This window comes from Penicillium samsonianum, assembly GCF_028829775.1.
Source record: "Penicillium samsonianum strain IBT 33392 chromosome Unknown utg000007l_segment0_segment0, whole genome shotgun sequence".
Taxonomy (NCBI): domain Eukaryota; kingdom Fungi; phylum Ascomycota; class Eurotiomycetes; order Eurotiales; family Aspergillaceae; genus Penicillium; species Penicillium samsonianum.
Genome location: NW_026643265.1, coordinates 4169810 through 4189971, shown reverse-complemented (window position 1 = coordinate 4189971; position 20162 = coordinate 4169810). Strand labels below are relative to the sequence as shown.

Genomic DNA, 20162 nt, shown 5'->3' with positions numbered 1-20162 from the left:
GGATTCAGTACAATGAAGTATAAATAGAGGTTGGCCAATAAATATGGGAACGTCCAATTCCGGATATTGGTCTCTGGTTAGGTCTTCGGGGAGTCAGTTGTAACACCAACCGAGGAATATATCGACACAAGCAACACCCATATAGATTCGAAGACCAATTAACAAAACATGCACATTTGTTGACTGTACTTAGAAGCAAGGTAGACACAAACTGATATGCCTATTGGTCTGCCCACGCTACTAACATATTGTAGGTCTTCACTGTACATACAGGCGAGGAAAATGTATTATTTGAGCATAACATACTAAGAATTCTGGCAGAGACAAGGGTAACGGGAATAGCAGGAATTCAGCCCAAGACATAGGACGAAAAAAAGGAAGAGCAGATGCAGACGCCAGGTGAGAAGGAAGAAGGAGTACAGAAGGAACAGCACCGTCAAAGCACCGACACCGACGGATCCAGCTGCAGCATGTCTAAAGCCAAATTCCATGTGGCTCCATGGAAGTTAAATCCTTCTGCCAACGGGGGACCTGTGAGGCCTCAGTTGAGCAGGCTGAGCAAGGACAAAAGAAGCAAAGAAAAATCCGAGAGGGTTAGATTGATCATGAACCGAGAGTCTATCCCTCGGCTCCATAGCGGGTAGGGAATGGTGCCAGAGTCCGATCGAATGACATTGGCAAAATCATAGAAAGTCACAGAGTTATACCACCGTTGAACGATGCTGGAATGTGTAGCCTTCGCTTTCTCTCAAACGGTGGGTGAGGAGAGGACGAACTGGCTAAGGGGGAATACGGGTAATTGTTTAACAATTGCACGCACCGGCACCCTGGGTTCCAGGGGCCTCTGGTCGCAAGTCAACACCGGGTCGAGGAGTCGCCCGCAAGTTCCGGGGACCGGCCTGATCCAGTGGTAGTTTCTTGGCGATGGCGGTGAATAGTTCCTTGACATTCGTCGAGGACTTGGCAGAAGTTTCGAAGAAAAGCAGGCCGGCTTCACGTGCGTAGGCCTCAGCGTCGGCCTCTTGGATTGCTCGCTTATCAGGGCTCTCTGTGACAAGATCAAGCTTGTTGCCTGCCAGGGCGATCACAATGTTCTCATTCGCTTGGCGCTGGAGTTCCTTCACCCATGACTTGGCTTTGTCTAGCGACGACTATAGGCAGCTGAATGTTAGCTTATATGAAATCAAAGGCATGATGCAGGATTGGACCATACAGCTTGAGTGATGTCATAGACAACCACAGCGCAGTTGGCATTGCGATAGTACATCGGAGCCAACGACTTATACCGCTCCTGGCCAGCGGTATCCCAGATTTCGAACTTGACTGTGGTGCTATCATCGAGGGAGATGGTCTGTGTCAGGAAGGCGGCTCCGATCGTCGACTCGCGATAATCATCGAATTGGTCCTGAACGGGGAGATTAGCATTGTATTACTGCATGTGCGTTCGGCTCGCCGCGGGAAGTAATGTGACGATCGTTGAAGGCTCACTTTAACAAATCTGAGGACTAGCGAACTCTGTAAGATAGCGGTCAAGTCAGCGGGTGATAAAGAAGATCGCAAGTGTTATCCCAAACCTTTCCGACGGCGGACTCTCCTATAAGCACAACATGTTAGCCAAGGATCCAAAGTTAAAAAAGAAGTAAATGAACGTGAAAGCATACCAAGAAGGACGAGCTTGAACTGGGCGAATCTTGCGCCTGGGCGGGCTCCTGCTGCTTGCCTGGAAGCCATGATCAGGAGAGGATGGAGGGTTTGGGGAGGGTAGGAGGAAGATGAAACGGTCGAGGAACTGAGATATGTGATTCGAGGTCTCAAAACCCGGATAGGAGAGTGAGAAAAATGGGAGATCCAAAGAGTATAGAGTACAAAGATTTAAAGACTCAAGACACTTCAAAGACCCTCGTAGTTTAAGGCAGACAGGAATAGATGACGGAAGGCCCCAGCCACAGGAGCAGCGGGGCGGTGTGGCTGCGTACTGACCAGAGTGGCCCGCTGTTCCTTTGTACCTTCCCTAGTATTTTGGGAAGGGAAACTTGAATTTACTTCCCTTTGCTGCCTGTTTCTCTTCACATTCTCTTGTAATCATTCATTTCAGGAGGTCCTGTTTCTAACTATGGCTCCTCCTATTCTCCCGTTTCGGGATATCAACCTACACGCGTCGCCCTCCCACTATGCCTTTACTTCGCCATCATCACGCCAAGCACCCACTCTGGTAGTCGACCGACCAACTGGTGATTTACGCTTGAACGATGGCCCCCTTCCAGGGGCTAAGCGCATTTCCAGTATTGCTGGTATTCTCGGAATCCTGAAGTTGAAGCTTGGTAATTGCGCTCGCAAATAGAAACTCAGGAGGTTGCGCTAACGCTCACAGATAAATACATCATTGTTATCACCAAAGCCCAGCCCATGGGACGGTTGCGCGGCCATATGGTGTACAAAGTCGCCGGAACGGAATTCCTCCCCATGCGAGAACGCCCGCTTCACGACACCGACGAAGATGCCTATCTTACATTGGTGAAAGACCTGCTTCGAAGGGGACCCATGTACTTCTCCTACTCGCTGGATATCACCAATAATTTCCAACGACAGTCACAAAATGCTCCTAATATTCCGATGTGGAAGGGCGCAGACGACCGCTTCTTCTGGAATCGATTCATTCAATCCGATCTGATCAATTTTAGCCTCGGGGCAAATGACACAAGTGGAATTCGCTATGGCCCCCAACCAGGGGCTGACCCCTACATCTTGCCAGTCATGTTCGGCATGATGCGTATTACTCCTGCCCGAGTGAAGTCGACATCCTTCACATTCGCACTTATCACCCGACGATCCAGACAACGAGCCGGAACGAGATACTTCTCTCGTGGAATCGACGAGCAAGGCAATGTTTCAAACTACAACGAGACCGAGCAGATTGTGATCTTGAATGACTCGGCGGGTGGACTATCTGGGTTTGGTGGAGGTCAATCAATGACCAGTGGCAAAGCTGGGCAAGACCTTCAAGTCTACTCTTTTGTGCAAACCCGAGGCAGTGTCCCCCTGTTTTGGGCTGAAGTTAACGATCTCAAATACACACCGAAGCTTCAGGTTCGTGATGTCGAGACTTCCGTTGAAGCTGCGAGGAAACATTTCGCCGAACAGATCCGTATCTATGGAGAAAATTACATGGTCAATCTTGTCAACCAAAAGGGCAGGGAGGAGAATGTCAAGCGTGCATACGAGCAGCTGGTTCGCAAACTAGTCACTTCCACATCTGAAAGCACCGAGGCTGATGAACGCTCCCCTGAAAAGATCCATGTTTTGGAACCAGGGTTCAAGCAGAAAGAGATGGACCACTTGCATTATGTGTACTTTGATTTCCACAACGAGACTAAGGGCCTCAAGTGGCATCGCGCAGAGTTGCTCATGGGCCGTTTGAACGACGGGCTGACCCAGGGCGGTTATTTCCGTGGAGTTGAGAGTCCTGGTGCCCCTGGTGGGCAGTTGGATACTCGTTCTACGCAAACGAGTGTTGTCCGAACAAACTGTATGGATTGTCTGGATCGCACCAATGTAGTGCAGAGCATGCTCGGCCGCTGGGCGGTTACACGGCAGCTTATGGATGCAGGCGTTCTCCGTCCCGGAGAGACTGCCAACGATGACCAGGAGTTTGAAAACCTGTTCCGGAATATCTGGGCAGACAACGCAGATGTGGTCTCCAAGTCTTATTCCGGCACCGGTGCGCTGAAGACTGATTTCACTCGGACCGGCAAACGAACGCGGGCCGGCATGCTGCAAGATTTGAACAATTCCATCACGCGATATGTACGCAACAACTTCATGGACGGCCCTCGACAAGATGGGTTCGACGTATTTTTGGGCACTTATCTCCCATCGGACTCAACCTTTGCCAACATCCAGCTATTCCTTGACCAGCGACCACTTGTCATCCAGTCAGTTCCATATGTTCTCGCTGCTAGTGTGTTCATGGTTTTGGTAGCGCTTTTCACCAGACGGTTGCCTGATGCCGCTGTCTGGCCGCTTCGCCTGTTTATGATCTTCTGGTTGCTGGTGGCGATCTACTGTTTCCGTTTCGTGCATGGACATGGCATGCTCTATGTAAGTTCATTCCCATCCTGCTAACTTGAAGTATTGTCCCACTAACCCTTTCTTTTTTTTTATCAGGTCAATTGGCCCAAGCTAAACACGCCGGTCGCTGGCGCTGAGGGGTATCAGGATGCTCTCATCAAAGCACGCTCTGATCCCATCATCGGTAATTGGCTTCCTGCTAGACGACACCAACGTGGTATTAGCAATGCCCGCCTCGTCTTTTTGGAAGAAGGCAAGACTAGGATTGAGTAAATGTTTCACTTCATCATTCCGGCGTTTTGGGGCTATTTCTTTTTACCCTTTGTTCTCATATTCTGTATACTCCATGGCTGTATGTTTTATTACCATTCTTTTCACACCACTACAGGCCCGCCGGCATTTTCCTTTCTGTTCCTTGCCCCTTCAATTCAATTCTAATCATCTTTCCTCTTTGTTGATACACTGTTTCTTTGCTCGGAATGACGAGATCTTCCAACTGTATGCTGCTGTCGTGATTTTTCCATCCGTCCCCGTTCCATTGTTCCTGCTGATCGGATACTCCCTCGTTCTCGAAGAGCTTAGCCAATACATGAACACTTTCGAAGACCTACATCCACCTTCAAATGTACTTATTGAATATGAATTCTTGTACATATTTCAACCTTCAAGCTGCAGTGGACAGATTATGAACATAGAGGGCTTTTCTAGCTTTTATGTATGTCTTTTACCAATCCCCCTAGGGCTAGGTTTTGTAAACAGATATATCATCTTGCGACTCAGATATGTTGTGATTAAAATGTGTTGAGAATCCAGGTTAATTCTCAGTAATTAACATGGAGCTTTCAACGCTAATCCTAATTCGGCATGCTTTATGCATTACGAATCACGATACAACCCTCATGCCAAGAACCTCGAGGTCCTACGGAATCGAGATTAGCGCGTCGATGCAGCTTGCCGTCTACACCACTAATTCCTGTATACAACCGCCAGTTTGTTATATCACAGGGAGTCATTTCAATCCGGGCTGCATTCAGTGCTATCACCGTCTTTCTTTCTGTTTCTATCACAAATTGATGGATTCCAGGGGAGGAAGAAGAAGCCTATAAATATGGGCTTCTTTCTATGTATGAAGAGATTAGACAGTTTTACAATTCCATTTCTGGCACTATATTCATAGTTCCAGTTATCTTTGCAAGAGATACTCCATCTATTTTACATGCTGTATAGTCCCTCAGTGTACTATTTCAACAAAATGTGTGTTCCTCGATATAAAATCAGACTCTAGAATTTTCCATACTATACAAAGTTATCTGTGAATGTACTCATTAATTGTTTATGAAATAACAACTATGGGCAGTTCCCTTGAGTTCAGTCTGTATAGTATGTTAACAAGCACGTGATCTTCCCGATCAGTGCCAAATGGGTTTCCCGAGGAGAGCGGGGGGATTAACCAGAGAACCATAAATTGTTAGAGCTGTTAGAGCTACCGGGGTTTCTCTAACCACCCCTGCTATTTGAGGACTTCAGGCACGGGCTCAATTTGTTCATGCGAGGGCTTTGGACCTCTATTCGCTGGCAGTTTTGCGCACGGCGATTTTCGACTCGTTCGCCCACCATGACTCGAACATATGAAGTATGCCACTCGGGCTTTGCGACATAGGGAATTACTTCCGTCAAAGTATAGCATATGCTGACTTTGGAATGCATAGGCTGCGATAGCATCTCTCAACTCATTGCAGACTAATTATGCGATTGTGGAGGCGTTCAAGAAGTCCACAACGAGGCAGGAGATTAACGAGCTATCTCTCCCGGAGACAGTGGAGTGGTTACAGCGCATTGGATACAAGGTGCGCTGATGGCCGAGATCTTGATTCCTTATGAGTGGAGCTAATGTGAGATCTTTACGTTCTCTAGCCTTCCGACCTCAACCGGCTGAACGCAATTCATGTCGCCGGCACGAAAGGCAAGGGCTCGACCTCCGCATTCATCTCCACCATCCTCTCCCAATATACCCGAAGAGATGCGGATCAACCTGGATCCAATCTTAAGATCGGTCTCTACACCTCCCCGCACCTTCGGTTCGCACGTGAGCGCATAAAGATCGACAATGCCCCATTGTCCGAAGAGCAGTTTGCGCGCTATTTCTTCGAAGTATGGGATCGTCTTGAGCAGTCTGCTAAACTGGCAGGCCAGGACCCCACCGGGCCTGGGACGAAGCCACAATATTTCCGGTACTTGACCGTGATGGCATTCCATACCTACCTGAGCGAGGGCGTGGACGCCGCGGTGATCGAATGTGGAATCGGTGGTCAATATGACTGTACTAACGTGATCCCACAGCCAAAGGTGACAGCGATCAGTAGTCTTGGCATTGATCACGTTGATCTGCTTGGACATACGATTGAGGAAATCGCGTGGCACAAGGGTGGCATTCTCAAGCGTGGCGTAAATGGGTTCGCGGCACCACAACCCCTGGGTGCGGAACAAGTCTTGGCTAAACGCGCCGAGGAGGCTGGCGCTCAGCTGGAAATCGTGGCTGGCCATCCTGAGCTTCGTCCTGAGAGCAGCAAGATCACCCTTGGGTTGGCTGGAGACTTCCAGTACACCAACGCCTCGGTGGCAGTGGCAGTTGCCGCGGACTTCTTGCGCCAGGTTGGCATCGAAGTTCCGGACAATATCATGAAAGGACCACTTCCGGCGAAGTTCAAGACCGGGCTTGAGGAAACTCGCCTAGGTGGCAGGTGTGAGACCCGATTTGAGAAGAATGTCTCCTGGTATATCGATGGCGGGCACACTTTGGAGAGCATCCGGCTGGCTGGCCAGTGGTTTGCGTCGCGGATCCAAGCCGACTCATCGTCCGAGGATGTAGCCGCAAAGAAGACACGAATTTTGATTTTCAACCAACAGACTCGTAACAGCACAGCTCTTGCTCGTGCTCTCCATGAGACTCTCGCGTCTGCCCTTGGATACGATACTCCATTCACTCATGCCCTATTCTGCACGAATATCACCTACAAACAGGCGGGCTTCCGACCCGACTTGGTCAGTATGAACACCAACGCTGACGACCTTGAACTCCTTCGTGTCCAAAAATCTCTTGCGGTGGAGTGGAATGCTATTGATCCTCACGCTCAAACACATGTTTTTGGTACAATTGAGGAGGCTGTTGATTTTGCGCGGGAAGTTGCAGGTCAGGAACGCAAGGTCCTGCAGAAGGACGAAGCTCCGGTCATGACTTTTGTCACTGGCAGCATCCATTTGGTTGGAGGATTCCTCGATGTCGTCGAGACAAAGCCGCCTACTGATGCGTGATTCCCCGATTTTTGGTAGCCTGGAGCTCCAATGACTCTTGCATTCTTGTATCAACACTTGAGATATGCTTTCGGCTTAGCATAGAACGGACATAGAGGTGTTTTTGCTTGGATTTCAACAATTCTTTGATTCTCAATATAGTTTCTATAGTTTTTCAATTTAAAATGCATTTGAATGATACCATATTTGAAACCCTGTACGTGCTTTATCTACGTGGGCTTTGCATATGTGAATGCCGAGGTTCCTGATGTAGGCCACTAATCGTTGAGCAGGGGTCTGAACTCTTCACAGTGGAGCACTAGGGACTCCGAGCAAGGTGAAACGGACTCCGTGTAAGGTGAAACGTGTCCATAAATAATAGTCAATAACTATTTCCTATATAAATAGCGTGTATAGCGAGTTGTGTAGAGCCCAACGTTTATCGTAGTCTTATTAAGTCAAATTGTCCGCCCGCCCCCACCAGAGATCCGCGTCTGAAACGTGGGGCCCTATCCAATTCCTCCTTCCTCAACACCCCAACACATCATGTCGGATTCCAGCGATAAAAAGGGCAAGGCTCCCAAGCGTGATGAAAATGAGTCTGGGGCTCCATCCGACTCGGGTAATGGTACGCCCCTCTGTCCAGCCTCCCACACTGGGCACCAACGACCCTAGCCTGCAGATGCGCAGCTGTTAACATTCGAATACTAGAAGCAGGAAAGAAGCTTCCCGCGAAGTTCGCTTCCTTACTCCTCGAACAAAACCCGGCCCTGAAGAGCGAGCTAGCTGCGATGGACAAGGACCAGGCCGCGGCTTTACTGCACAATATGGACCTCTCGCAGATGCTGACTGGATTGGCGGTGGGAGGCAAGAACCAGAAGGATATGGCCTCGTACAAGTTCTGGCAGACACAGCCAGTGCCTGCTTTTGAAGAGGCTGGAAAGAAGCAGATTACTCAGGGACCTATTAAGATCATCGACCCAGAGAAGGTTTCCCAGACTCCCGATGCGCTCGTTGAGGGATTCGAGTGGTGCACTCTTGACCTGACGAATGAGGAGGAGCTGAAAGAGCTCTACGAGCTTCTCAACAAGCACTACGTCGAGGATGATAATGCCATGTTCCGTTTCAACTACTCGGAATCTTTCCTTCATTGGTACGGTTGAGTCTTGGACTTGTGTACCTATTTCAGCATGCTAATGACACATACATAGGGCCCTGATGTCGCCCGGATGGAAGAAGGAATGGCATGTTGGTGTGCGCGCCACCAAGTCGCGCAAGTTGGTTGCATCCATTTGCGGTGTCCCGACTGAACTCCGCGTCCGCGGCGAGCGTCTCAAGGTGACGGAGATCAACTTCCTGTGTATTCACAAGAAGCTCCGCTCCAAGCGCCTGACTCCCGTTCTGATCAAGGAGATTACCCGCCGCTGCTACCTCAGGGGTATCTACCAGGCCATCTACACTGGCGGTATAATCCTGCCCACACCCGTCAGCTCTTGCCGATACTACCATCGTTCTTTGGACTGGTTGAAGCTCTACGATGTTGGCTTCTCGCCTCTGCCCCATGGCTCGACCAAGGCCCGCCAGGTCACTAAGAACCATCTCCCTAGCGAGACAGCAACCCCCGGTCTGCGGCCCATGGAATCGAAGGATATCGATGCCGTCTATGATCTGCTGGAGCGATACATGCGGCGCTTTGATATGAACCAGGCCTTTACACGGGAAGAAATCGACCACTGGCTGGTGTACAAGCAACAGCCTGGCAAGGACCAGGTTGTCTGGTCATACGTTGCCGAAGACCCGGAAACCCACAAGATCACCGATTTTGTCTCGTTCTACAATCTCGAGTCTACTGTGATCGACAACCCCAAGCACGATACCGTCCATGCCGCATACTTGTACTACTACGCGACCGAGACCGCGTTCTCTGACGACAAGAAGGCTTTCAAGAAGCGCTTGCAGCTCTTGATGAACGATGCGCTGATTTGCGCAAAGAATGTAGGTTGCAACTTGTTATGTCTGGTTCTACATGCTAATCTGGTCTTTTTTATTCATTCTAGGCCCGTTTCGACGTCTTCAATGCTCTCACCTCGCACGACAACCCCCTCTTCCTCGAGGAGCTCAAGTTCGGTGCCGGTGATGGCCAGCTCCACTTCTACCTATATAACTACCGCGCTGCACCTATTGGTGGTGGAATTAACGAGAAAAACTTGCCCGACGAGTCGAAGATGGGAGGTGTCGGTATTGTCATGCTGTAGGCTTGACGCTTTGGCTAGTAAATCTAACGTCGGATACCCCGCAAACGAATTTCTTTTCCTTGTACTGTGCTAGCGATGCTGTGCTAGCGATGAAAAGAATATGAAAATATAACAACCTATTTCATATACGAAGGTCGTTTGGCTAGACTTATGGCTGCTATTAGCGAATTTAGGGTTGGCTCAAACATGGAACACTTGAAGTAATTGAGGTATTTTACGAATATCTATTGCAAATGCTCGACTTTCCTAGTATATATATTTTCAGAAAAATGCTCCCTGGGGAGGTACATATAGAATCTGTCTAGCGTGAGGTAACTTGGATTAATCCAACACGAGGTCCCTGACCAGACAGACCAACCGAGACACCGAACCTCCCCAGGGGACTGGCTCTGGTACCATTGGTTTCTTTTTCGTGGCACCATTGGTGTGCAAAAGCTCTCCAATAAGCCTTCTAATGGTGACGATAACCTGGTCAAGCCAAACCTCCTCGATGATACCTTCTAACCAAGAAAATCCCATTGTCAAACAGCCATCTCCTCCGATAACCAGTGTGACACACAGAGCAGCACCGATCTCATTACTATCATTGCAAGATATAATTCTCCCTGTCTGCCATTCTCGCTGCTTTTCGGACTCAGATGATTTTGGATCCTGGAAGCTTCCCATGCTAGACACTGCAACGCTGACTCCACTAGTCCCTCCAATGTCTTTCGTATCAGACAAGCTAGGGCCTTCCTCGCGTCGAAGAAAACCCACTAAACTGTTGCTTCGCACCTTTCCACTTAGCTCGCCCTTGGAGGCTGCGTGGATGCGTCGAGCCTCGTTCCAGATGGAGGACATATTCCATCCCTGCGCTCTGCTATGTGTTGTAATATATCTAGAGCAGGGTGTGGCGATCGGGTTGCCTATGGTCCCATTGGGCGATATGTGGCCTGCAGTACGCATAGTGGAGAATTCCGAGGGTAAGTTGACAAACAGCGACGCCGCGAGGACCGCTTGGATGGCACCGGTGAGAGTCGTCGTCCTGGCAAAGCAATCTACCAGGAGATGGGCAGTGTCCGTGGTTCCAAGTGTGACTGTTTTGAACCGAGATTCGCATTGGATATGGCTGGTTTCCCTTTCATGCCGTGATGTAGAAATCCCAGACAGTCCTTTTGAATCTTTGCGACTGGGGTATTCCGATGGCTGTTTCGATGTGTTCTCCTCGTTGACCAGGAACAATGCAGCGAAGAATGATCGATGGAAGTCCAACGCGCAGAACTGATCCCTGGCGGCTTCACCTACCACAAAACAAGCTACCATATCAGACACGGTACCTTGCCGAGATGTGTATGCAATAATCAGACGCCAGCAGGGTGACTGCTCATAGGGTTGTGGAAACCCAATGTTCTGTTGTTCCTCCACCAGCGCATCCACCTCTTCATCTCGGCCATCCCGGAGCTGAATAAATTGCACCGTGTGGTGGAGGATGGCCCCCATTGCTGGACGTTGCAGTATCACCCGTGACAGGGCGTTATAGACCAATGGCTGTACCGATTCGAGTGGGAGAGCCGCAGAGCGATGATAGTAAGCCGCGGTGGTGGCATTGCCAAGGTAGCTGAGGTGATCGAGGGCTGTACTTTCAGCTGCTGCCAATTCATTAGATTTTGGATCATGAGATCAGATACGGTCGGACTACTCACCAGCTTGTCGGCCTTTCTCGTCAACTGGACTCCAGAGCATGATGGTCACCAGATACAATCCAGGGAGTCAGTCGAACTCGTGAGGCGATCTCAAGTTTTTTCGGGCTTTGTTGGATTTTCTGACCGTCTGCTTCCCTCCATATGTAATGTATGTTGTCTGATACCTAGGTAGAACCTTAGAAGCCTAACGGCGGGGTTTACATGAATATTCAATCTCACTGATCATCATACATATCATGCATACTATGGTATCGATTATTATAGTACGTACGTATTAAGTATTTTTTCCCACTATACCATCCATACCCCACATATAATACAATACCTTTCATACCATACATCTTCCCAATACCATACGAATTTCTAATGTAATATTCTAATGGGAAAATCTTACTGGTACTAGTAGTACATATTTTACATACACATGTATGTACATACTACTAACTACGTAGTAGCCATACCGGTATCGAGAAGCCTGCATCTATGTACCACTAATACATATTAACAAATAAATTGCCATAGGATTTTGTAGGCGCCGGACATTCTCCGTGTATTAAAAGCCAAGGCAAAGCGTCTAACAACGCCAATCCTCTTGGTGAGCGCGATTGAATTTTTTTTTGTGATCTTCGCATTTGTTCCAGTTCCAGTTCCAGCTGTGGTGACAAGATCCCAATGTCGGTTTTAAGCACGCTCGGAGGGGCGGACGACTCGTATATGCAGTATGCGCTCCTCGCGGTCCTTGCAGGCGCAGTGTTGATCAACCTGAAAACATTTCCAGGTGTATGGCATGTAGGTGGAATGAATCAACGCGCCATCAGAAAGAATCTGTCTTCTTTGCTTTACGCTTTGCTGACCCGTTATTTTATCTCATTTCTAGTTGCGAGTATTGAAGGGCCTTTTCACCCAATTCCTCGGGGCTCGCTTGTCTCCCCGTCAGATCGATACGAATGGGGTTCTCGTCGACGATCAGTCTGGAGGGATTCCTCTCCTCTTCTCCTATCTAGTGACCTCGCATCAGAACGCCCTGATGGAATGTGATTACAACATGCACAAGTCGAACAGCACCTTTTTCTCCGATCTGGACATCAATCGAGCACAATTGCTCTTGAGCCTTTTCCCACGACTGCCACGCTGGGCACCTACGCCCGAGTCAGCCACCGAGGACTCCGGAACAGATGCGCAGAAGTCGAAGAAGCGCGAGAAAACTGTGAGCATTGCGCTGGGTGGGACTTCGTGCGTTTTCAAGCGCGAGATCAAGCCTTTGCAGCGATACGAGGTCTGGTCGCGTGTACTATCGTGGGACGAGAAGTGGTTGGTGTTGGTGAGCTATTTCGTCAAGGCAGGAACGCACAAGAGCGTGATGCGAGCCTTGCAAAAGGGGGACCAGAACAAGGAGGGATCGGAAGCACAGAAAGCTATTCTTGCTGTCGCAGTGACTCGATATGTGTTCAAAGATGGGCGCCGAACGGCGCCACCGGAGGAGGTTCTGCAGTGCGTGGGGCTGTATCCATCCGCCCCGGCAGAGACAGACAAGCAGGATATTTACGCCAGCTTGAGAAAGCCGGGGTCGGATGTGCTGGGTTTCTTTGGTTCATTGGATTCGCTACCGTCGCATTTTGGTGATGCGAGTTCATCGATTCTGGGACACTACAGTGATTTGTAAAGTGTGCTTGTTGATCTGGGTTTATAGATTTCTTTTGTCGTCATCTATTTATGTAGTAAAAATTGTATGAGCATCAATGATACATAAGTCAATGGGATATATGTAAGACCTCTATAACAAGTCCGAGAGCCGCTTTCGTTGAACACCTGGTTCATATGTTTGTTTTCAAATGCGTGTATGATGAAAAGAAAAGGAGTAGAACGCGAGGCAGAATAAAAAGAAAAGAGAAAGAGAACAAAAGGAGGCCAAGAAATTGAAAGTAAATATGGATGTAGAACTTGGTTCGTTCAAATGTACAGGCAAAATTCAATAAAAACAGAAAAAATCACCAACTCAGCGACGGGTATTGTATCGTGAATCGCGGTAGGGGGATGGTTCTCGGCTGTGGAGTGGCACATCGTCGTCATATATGTCGTTATCAGGTAGTCGCTGCATATCCTTCTTTCCCTTGCCACCTTTCCGGCAGCTTCGACAGCAACAGGCACAGCCGTTACAGCAGAGCCACTTGCCGATGCCACTGGAGGGCATTTCCGCATCCGGACCCTGTAACACGGCGCCCGGCGGCGCAAAGTTCCAGACGACGATAGCTAAGGCCATGGGAATACCATCAAACACATACATATACCATTCATGGTATGGGATGGGATTTGACTCCCCGTAGCCAGAGGAAAATTCAACCAAGCGGTAGATGATGCGCATCGTAATAGCGGCTAGACTTCCATATAGGGCGTAGAGCAGTCCACGCCAGTTCTGCTTCTCCACAGACAGTCGGCCGGACCGCTCCAGCTGCAGCATCAACCGGTGGAATTGCACGGCCAGTACCAAAAAGCATACGATGAAGAACTCCTGGATGCCGATGCCGCCCATGTAGACGTGGATGCCGTTCATTTGCTGCTGGCCTGTACCATTGGCCATAAAGCCACCGATAATTTGAATAACAAAGGACACGAAGTCGAGCAAGACAAAGGACTTGGCTAGCAAGGAGGGTTTGAACATGCCGATGCGACGCTCGGGAAGGAAGAAATGGATCATCCTTGCCAGGACCATGTAGTCGAATGCATTGACCCCTATATCCAAAAATCAGTATCATAGAATTGGAGTGTTTCAGGTAAGAAGTTCAGAATCGTACATAATGGAGCCAAAAGAATAAACATCTGGGCGACGGTCACAACAGTGTCATCCTGCTGATTGCGAGTGCTGAAGGCGCGGACCGCGTAAGCTACAGTCTCCCACGAGACACCCATGAGGACGACCCAGGCAAAGCCCGCCTTGTACATAGTCGCTTGCACAAAATGGGTCATGAAGAGGAGCCCGAAAATTACAGCGGCAGCGACCGCGGCTCCAAAAGATGGGTAGTAGAGGTACAAGGCGTCGCACTCCGAGGGCGGTACCCAGCCATACTTGTCGGGCTTGATGGTGGGCGTACACGTGTCGGAGGGCAAATCCAAGCTCAAGGTCAATTGGAAGCCTGTGGCTGTGGTGGTGGTCGCTGTGGTGGTTGTCTCTGGGTTTGCCGTAGTGGGGGTGGTATCCCGCGGGAACACTCCAGGCTGGGGCACAGCGGTTTGGACAGGCGATGCCCGGGCCACCATGGCCGACACCACCACGAAGAACAACCCCGAGATCGAAAATCGCATAATTACAAGAAAATATGACACAAAACAATCGGAGATGAAAGGAATATATCAGATCAAAATGCTTAAGAGAAAGCGATAGGAAAGGAAGAGAAAGATGCAGTTAAAATCATTTCAAAGAAGGTAGATAGCGCCCAAGCGGTTAGTTTATATCAATATTTGATGCCTGGAGAAATACAAACAACCCCTGCTATTATGGTTGCCTTGGAAAAGATGCAATATGATGAGACGTGTAGAGACGGCCTAGAAGCCAGTTAAAAATAGCCCTGGAGACATTTGGGAGGTTTAGAGGAGGAAGACGGCGGTTACAGTGTTACGGGTAGTTTTCGAGCTTATTCCGTATCGGGTATAGCGAATACACTTTATATACGGGGATTACTTAAAATTCGACCCCAAAAATACCCAGGCCCCCTCAATAATACCGCCATGTCAGCCCTCAGAGTCCTCTGGGGCAGGTCTACGGCTGATGCAGGCGAGCTAAAACCCGCTTCCCGGCCACTTTCTTTGTTCCAGAAAGGAAGAAAGGAAGAAAGAGAAGGGGAAAAAAATTAGGCAACAATGTGTGATATTGCTGCTCAGAACGTCTTTGGCCCTACTATAGGCTCCCACTGTCATAATGGCTTTGACTTCACTCTGCTATTCGAAGAGACTTTCTTTACTATCGTGCCATGTGCGCTATTTTTGCTCTATCTGCCGCTGCATATTTATCGCCGAAGTTGCAGCTCTCCACTGACTCGGGGGCGGCTACTATTCCCCGGGAAACTGGTATACCAGCCTCTTCCACCCCCCACCTACCGACCATGCAGAACTGACTCCAAGCATCTAGACTGCCCATGTGCTATCGATCTGCGTGAAAATTACGTTATTGGTGTTGGTACTCCTCCCACGGCTACAGATCCCCAAGACTCGGACCACAGTTGCGGCGGTGGCTCTCGATGCTGTCACGGCGCTGTTCATGATCAGTGTGTCATACACTCAGCATTATCGCTCTCCCAGACCGTCAACCCTGCTGCTACTCTTCCTGAGCCTGTCGCTGCCACTCAATGCAATCCGGGCCCGAACAATTTGGGCGGTGCAGACCCGTTCGTTCTGTGCCGTCTTCATCGCCAACCTCGGATTTGACCTCATCAAGCTCTTGCTAGAGTCAATCGAACAGAGGCCATCTCTCACCGATCAAGCTACAAAATGGCCACGAGAGACGATTGCGAATGTGTTTAATCGCAGTATGTTCTGGTGGTTAAATCCATTGTTGATACAAGGGTTTAAAGACGTCCTCGATGCCGACCAACTCCTTAGCATTGATGCCCGTGTCAACGATGCAGAGGGTGGAGACCGATTTATGCAAAAGTGGGATGCTGGTATGCTCAATTCTTATGTTACCTATTGAATCCGGTTGTGGGCACCAAACTGACTACTTCTCTTGTCGGATGAGACAGTGCAGCCCAAGTCTTCCTCCGCCTTGACGATGCTCTTGATGGTCCACCATCGATGGGCAATTGCCTCGGCTATTCTTCCTCGACTCTGTTTGACGGGGTTTACCTTCGCCCAACCATTCCTCCTCACGCGCGTGGTGAGTTTTGTTTCCGAGGCCAATGCGCCTCTCAGCCAGAATTACGGATATGGCTTGATCGTTGCCACCATGATTATCTACTTGGGTCTGGCCATTACTACCGCCGGTAGCCAGCACAAAACATTTCGTTTGATTACTATGATCCGTGGTAGCCTCGTGCCACTGGTGTATAGGCACACAATGCGCTTGGATGTTGGCATTGCACGGGACTCAGCTGCATTGACTTTGATGAGTGTGGATATTGAGCGCATTAGTTCTGGTCTTCAGCATGTTCATGAAGTCTGGGCAAGCCCCATTGATATCGGCCTCGCCCTGTGGTTGTTAGAGCGGCAACTGGGTCTAGCCGTCGTCGCATTTGCCGCCATATTCGTCGGTAAGTACCGTCAATATATAAGACTAGTTGGCCGAGCCCTATGTTGCTAATTTTAAACGTTTTTAGTGTGCACTCTTCTTGGTCTTGGGGTGGCGAGCACTATGGGGGAACGGCAGCAACGCTGGCTCCAGGCTATCCAGAACAGGGTTCAGGCTACATCGGAAATGCTGAAGAACATGAAGGAGGTAAGGTTGGGTGGCTTGCAGGAGTTGATGGCCGACAAGCTCCGAGGTCTGCGGGCAAAGGAGGTATCTGAGTCGACCCCTTTCAAACGAGCGTTGACTTTGATTGTCACCTTTTGTGAGTCCCACCAAATCAAATGTGGTAATTCTCCCTTGCACAGACTACTGATCGATTGGTAGCCTATACCACAACCTCAGCCGGCCCGCTCCTGGCATTCACTATGTACAGCCTGCTGGCCAAACGAAATGGCTTTCCCATGCTAAACTACGACAAGGCCTACACCGCGTTATCCCTATTCGCGCTCTTGCAATCACCTATGGCCCTCATTCTGGATGCTATTGCTGGGTTGGTCACCGCCTTAGGCGCGGTGGCTCGCATTGGCGAGTATTTATCGAAGCCTACTGGAACCTCTGGTGAAAGTAGCCGACTGTCTCCTCCACTAGCCCTCCCATGTGAACTCCTAGATGAAAAGACACGACCGACGATGGTGACAGTGCAGGGCTTCAGTGCTGGCTGGGACTCCGAAAGACCTATGATCCTGAAGGATCTCAGCTTCGAGGTTCGGTCGTCCAGTATCAACTTCGTGGTTGGCCCAGTGGCCTGTGGCAAGACCACCCTGTTGCTGGCCATCCTCGGAGAAGTGAGCCGTCATGATGGCCGGCTGGAAGTGTCAGTTCCTCGTATAGGTTACTGCAGTCAGACGCCGTGGATCACAAATGCCACCATTCGGCGCAACATCCTGGGTACCAGTGTGTATAACCAGCCGTGGTATGATAAAGTGGTGGAGATGTGTCTCATCCAAGATGACATTGCCGGATTTCCTCACGGGGATCAAGAATGGGTCGGGAACAGCGGTATGACTCTGAGTGGTGGCCAAAGGGCTCGATTGGTAGGTAGAAAGCAAAAGGGGATGATTGCGATATACTAACCATGCCCATAGGCAATTGCACGCGCAGTCTACGCCCGGGAAAAGCTTCTTTTGCTCGACGATGTTTTCAGTGGGCTTGACGGAAAGACTGAAGAGCATTTGTTTCATAACCTGTTCGGACCAGATGGGCTTCTGAAGGAGGCAGAGACGACCGTCATCTTGGCCACTCATGCGGGTGAGTAAGACTGTAAGATCACTCATATGACTCAGACAGGACTAACAGGAATAGTACAACGTCTCGCATATGCTGATCAAATTATCATCTTGGACTCAGAAGGCCGCATTGCAGACGAAGGTTCTTCCAACGAGGTCATCGCAAGCGCCAAGGAAATGGTGTTTAGCTCCTCGAAAAAGGATCAAAGTGCTGGGCCATCTATCGACACCGGCCTGGATATCTCCAGGGTTCTTTCGTTGGAGGAAGCGCCGACAGGGGAGGATCGACGGACCGGTGATACAGCGGTCTACAAATACTACATCCAGACGGTTCATCCCTTCAGCGCGTCGATATTTTTCGCTGCCTGCACTCTCTTCGTTGTGGGACTCACCATACCCCGTAAGTGCCATTGACCTCAATATATTGGTCTCCCATTGACGAATCCTTTCTGCAGAATTCATGGTTAAATGGTGGCTTGAGCGGGATGATGAGTACACCGTCACTCATATGGGCGAGTATCTCGGCGCATACGCTGGCCTATCCGCACTGGCCATTCTCTCACTCCCTGTCGCAGTCTGGTACGAATATTCCCACCCCCATTCCTTGCACCCAGCCTGTCAGAACTATGTATCCTGATTCCAATTCCTAGGCACCTCACCGAACGAATGCTGCCACGGGCCTCGATGCGATTCCATGCCTCTCTTCTAATTACCGTCCTTCAAGCACCGTTGCAATTCTTCTCGACCACAGACGTGGGCACGACTCTGAATCGCTTCGCTCAGGATCTACAATTGTCGGATATGGAACTGCCGCTAGCACTCTTCAACACTTCGGTGGAATTACTGCTCTGTACGGCCCGCCTGATCATCATTGCCATCACCTCTAAATGGATTGGCATTGCTCTGCCGGCGCTGCTCGCGGTCTTTTACATGATCCAAAAGTTCTACTTGCGGACCGCGCGTCAGCTTCGGCTGCTCGATATCGAAGCCAAAGCGCCCTTGTTTTCCACATTTCTCGAGCTAATCTCTGGTCTGACCACTATCCGGGCATTTGGTTGGCAGTCGGATTTTGACCACCGCAATCGCGAAGTCTTTGATCGCTCCCAAAAGCCATTCTATCTGCTCTACTGTGTGCAGCGCTGGCTGAACCTTGTGCTGGATCTGGTGGTGGCGGCGGTGGCCATCATGGTTGTGGCCATTGGCGTGCGCACTCAGGGACAGGTCGACGCCGGGTTTATGGGAATTGCGCTGGTGAACATTGTACAGTTAAGTATCAGTATCAAGGCCTTCCTCTCCAATTGGACCAAGCTGGAGATCTCCATTGGCGCAGTATCTCGCATTCGGGCATTTGCTCTAGATGCTCCGTTGTCGGATACCGATAGCACCGAGAGTGTGCTTCCTACAGGGTGGCCTGAGAAGGGGCGGATTGAATTTCAAAATGTGACAGCTCAATATGAAGGCTCCCCTCATCCGGTGATTCGAAATCTCACTTTGTCAATTGCGCCCGGGGAGAAGATTGCCCTGTGTGGGGCGACAGGAAGGTAAGATTTCTCGCTCACCGTCTCTTCAAAAATACTCATTGGCTAACTCACCGTTCGTGCTACAGCGGCAAATCATCTCTCGCTACCAGCCTGTTTCGTCTCCTCACCCCATCCGAAGGGATGATTACCATTGACGATGTGGATGTGTCAACTGTGGCTCGCGATACGCTATATAACCGGCTAATCTGCGTCACACAGTCCCCTCATCTAATTGCGGGCTCTATCCGCGAAAATGTCGACCCCTTCGGTGCAACAACCGATGACCAGGTTATTGAACTAGCACTCAAGGAAGTGCATCTCTGGGATACGGTGGCCTCGCGAGGCGGGATCCATGCCCAACTCTCGGAAGGCTTGTTCAGTGTTGGGCAGCAACAACTGCTGTGTCTAGCTCGGGCTATGATCCGCCCAGGCTCGGTGGTAGTTCTGGATGAGGTGACTGCCAGTGTGGATCGGGAGACGGACCGCGCGATGCAAGAGATCATTCGCCATCACTTTGCATCTCGCACTGTTATTACAATAGCGCATCGCATCTCCACCATTCTGGATGCTGACCGCGTCGCGGTGGTGTCAGACGGAGCCATTGTCGAACTGGGCCCTCCGGGCGAACTCCTCGCTCGGGTTCCTCCTAGTCGGTTCCGAGGTCTCTATGAGGCGACGGCCGTCTCTAACCAATCTTCTGAGACTCTGCAGGAGATTAGTTAGCTGTTACCACAGTGGATTCAAGCTCCCCGTGCATGTCGGTTGGTGCGTATTACATACAACAATTAATACTCTGTACAGAGTAATCAAATAATAAGAACGTCATTAGATTAATTATCAAG

The 20162-nt window shown here is 49.9% G+C and overlaps 8 protein-coding genes across 8 annotated transcripts; 5 read left to right on the top strand and 3 right to left on the bottom strand.

The window, feature by feature from the left end:
- Positions 1 to 803: 803 nt before the first annotated feature.
- N7471_012442 (Rab family GTPase) lies at positions 804 to 1731 on the bottom strand (the record flags this gene model as incomplete). Its single annotated transcript, XM_057285161.1, has 5 exons — positions 804 to 1151; positions 1214 to 1405; positions 1489 to 1515; positions 1575 to 1594; positions 1662 to 1731. 5 exons carry the CDS (start codon positions 1729 to 1731, stop codon positions 804 to 806), a joined length of 657 nt encoding a protein of 218 aa, XP_057131427.1.
- Positions 1732 to 2113: 382 nt separating this feature from the next.
- N7471_012441 (putative phosphoinositide phosphatase (Sac1)) lies at positions 2114 to 4341 on the top strand (the record flags this gene model as incomplete). Its single annotated transcript, XM_057285160.1, has 3 exons — positions 2114 to 2321; positions 2372 to 4098; positions 4165 to 4341. 3 exons carry the CDS (start codon positions 2114 to 2116, stop codon positions 4339 to 4341), a joined length of 2112 nt encoding a protein of 703 aa, XP_057131426.1.
- A 1131-nt stretch (positions 4342 to 5472) lies between these two features.
- Positions 5473 to 7544, top strand: N7471_012440 (tetrahydrofolate synthase). The gene is made up of 3 exons (XM_057285159.1): positions 5473 to 5701; positions 5778 to 5915; positions 5983 to 7544. The coding sequence occupies exons 1-3, from the start codon at positions 5615 to 5617 to the stop codon at positions 7378 to 7380; spliced, it is 1623 nt and encodes a 540-aa protein (XP_057131425.1). The 5' UTR covers positions 5473 to 5614; the 3' UTR covers positions 7381 to 7544.
- Positions 7545 to 7905: 361 nt separating this feature from the next.
- N7471_012439 (glycylpeptide N-tetradecanoyltransferase swoF) lies at positions 7906 to 9614 on the top strand (the record flags this gene model as incomplete). Its single annotated transcript, XM_057285158.1, has 4 exons — positions 7906 to 7987; positions 8071 to 8512; positions 8571 to 9354; positions 9417 to 9614. The coding sequence occupies 4 exons, from the start codon at positions 7906 to 7908 to the stop codon at positions 9612 to 9614; spliced, it is 1506 nt and encodes a 501-aa protein (XP_057131424.1).
- Positions 9615 to 9935: 321 nt separating this feature from the next.
- N7471_012438 (uncharacterized protein) lies at positions 9936 to 11446 on the bottom strand (the record flags this gene model as incomplete). Its single annotated transcript, XM_057285157.1, has 2 exons — positions 11297 to 11446; positions 9936 to 11242 (listed from the first exon to the last, which is right to left on the bottom strand). The coding sequence occupies exons 1-2, from the start codon at positions 11334 to 11336 to the stop codon at positions 9936 to 9938; spliced, it is 1347 nt and encodes a 448-aa protein (XP_057131423.1). The 5' UTR covers positions 11337 to 11446.
- A 522-nt stretch (positions 11447 to 11968) lies between these two features.
- On the top strand, positions 11969 to 12959 carry N7471_012437 (thioesterase family protein; the record flags this gene model as incomplete). The annotated part of the gene is made up of 2 exons (XM_057285156.1): positions 11969 to 12085; positions 12174 to 12959. The coding sequence occupies 2 exons, from the start codon at positions 11969 to 11971 to the stop codon at positions 12957 to 12959; spliced, it is 903 nt and encodes a 300-aa protein (XP_057131422.1).
- A 333-nt stretch (positions 12960 to 13292) lies between these two features.
- On the bottom strand, positions 13293 to 14596 carry N7471_012436 (RTA1 domain-containing protein; the record flags this gene model as incomplete). Its single annotated transcript, XM_057285155.1, has 2 exons — positions 13293 to 14026; positions 14089 to 14596. The coding sequence occupies 2 exons, from the start codon at positions 14594 to 14596 to the stop codon at positions 13293 to 13295; spliced, it is 1242 nt and encodes a 413-aa protein (XP_057131421.1).
- Positions 14597 to 15261: 665 nt separating this feature from the next.
- N7471_012435 (uncharacterized protein) lies at positions 15262 to 20043 on the top strand (the record flags this gene model as incomplete). Its single annotated transcript, XM_057285154.1, has 11 exons — positions 15262 to 15358; positions 15420 to 15467; positions 15511 to 15951; positions 16030 to 16536; positions 16603 to 16836; positions 16899 to 17608; positions 17660 to 17822; positions 17877 to 18200; positions 18256 to 18379; positions 18451 to 19341; positions 19407 to 20043. 11 exons carry the CDS (start codon positions 15262 to 15264, stop codon positions 20041 to 20043), a joined length of 4176 nt encoding a protein of 1391 aa, XP_057131420.1.
- Positions 20044 to 20162: the final 119 nt, after the last annotated feature.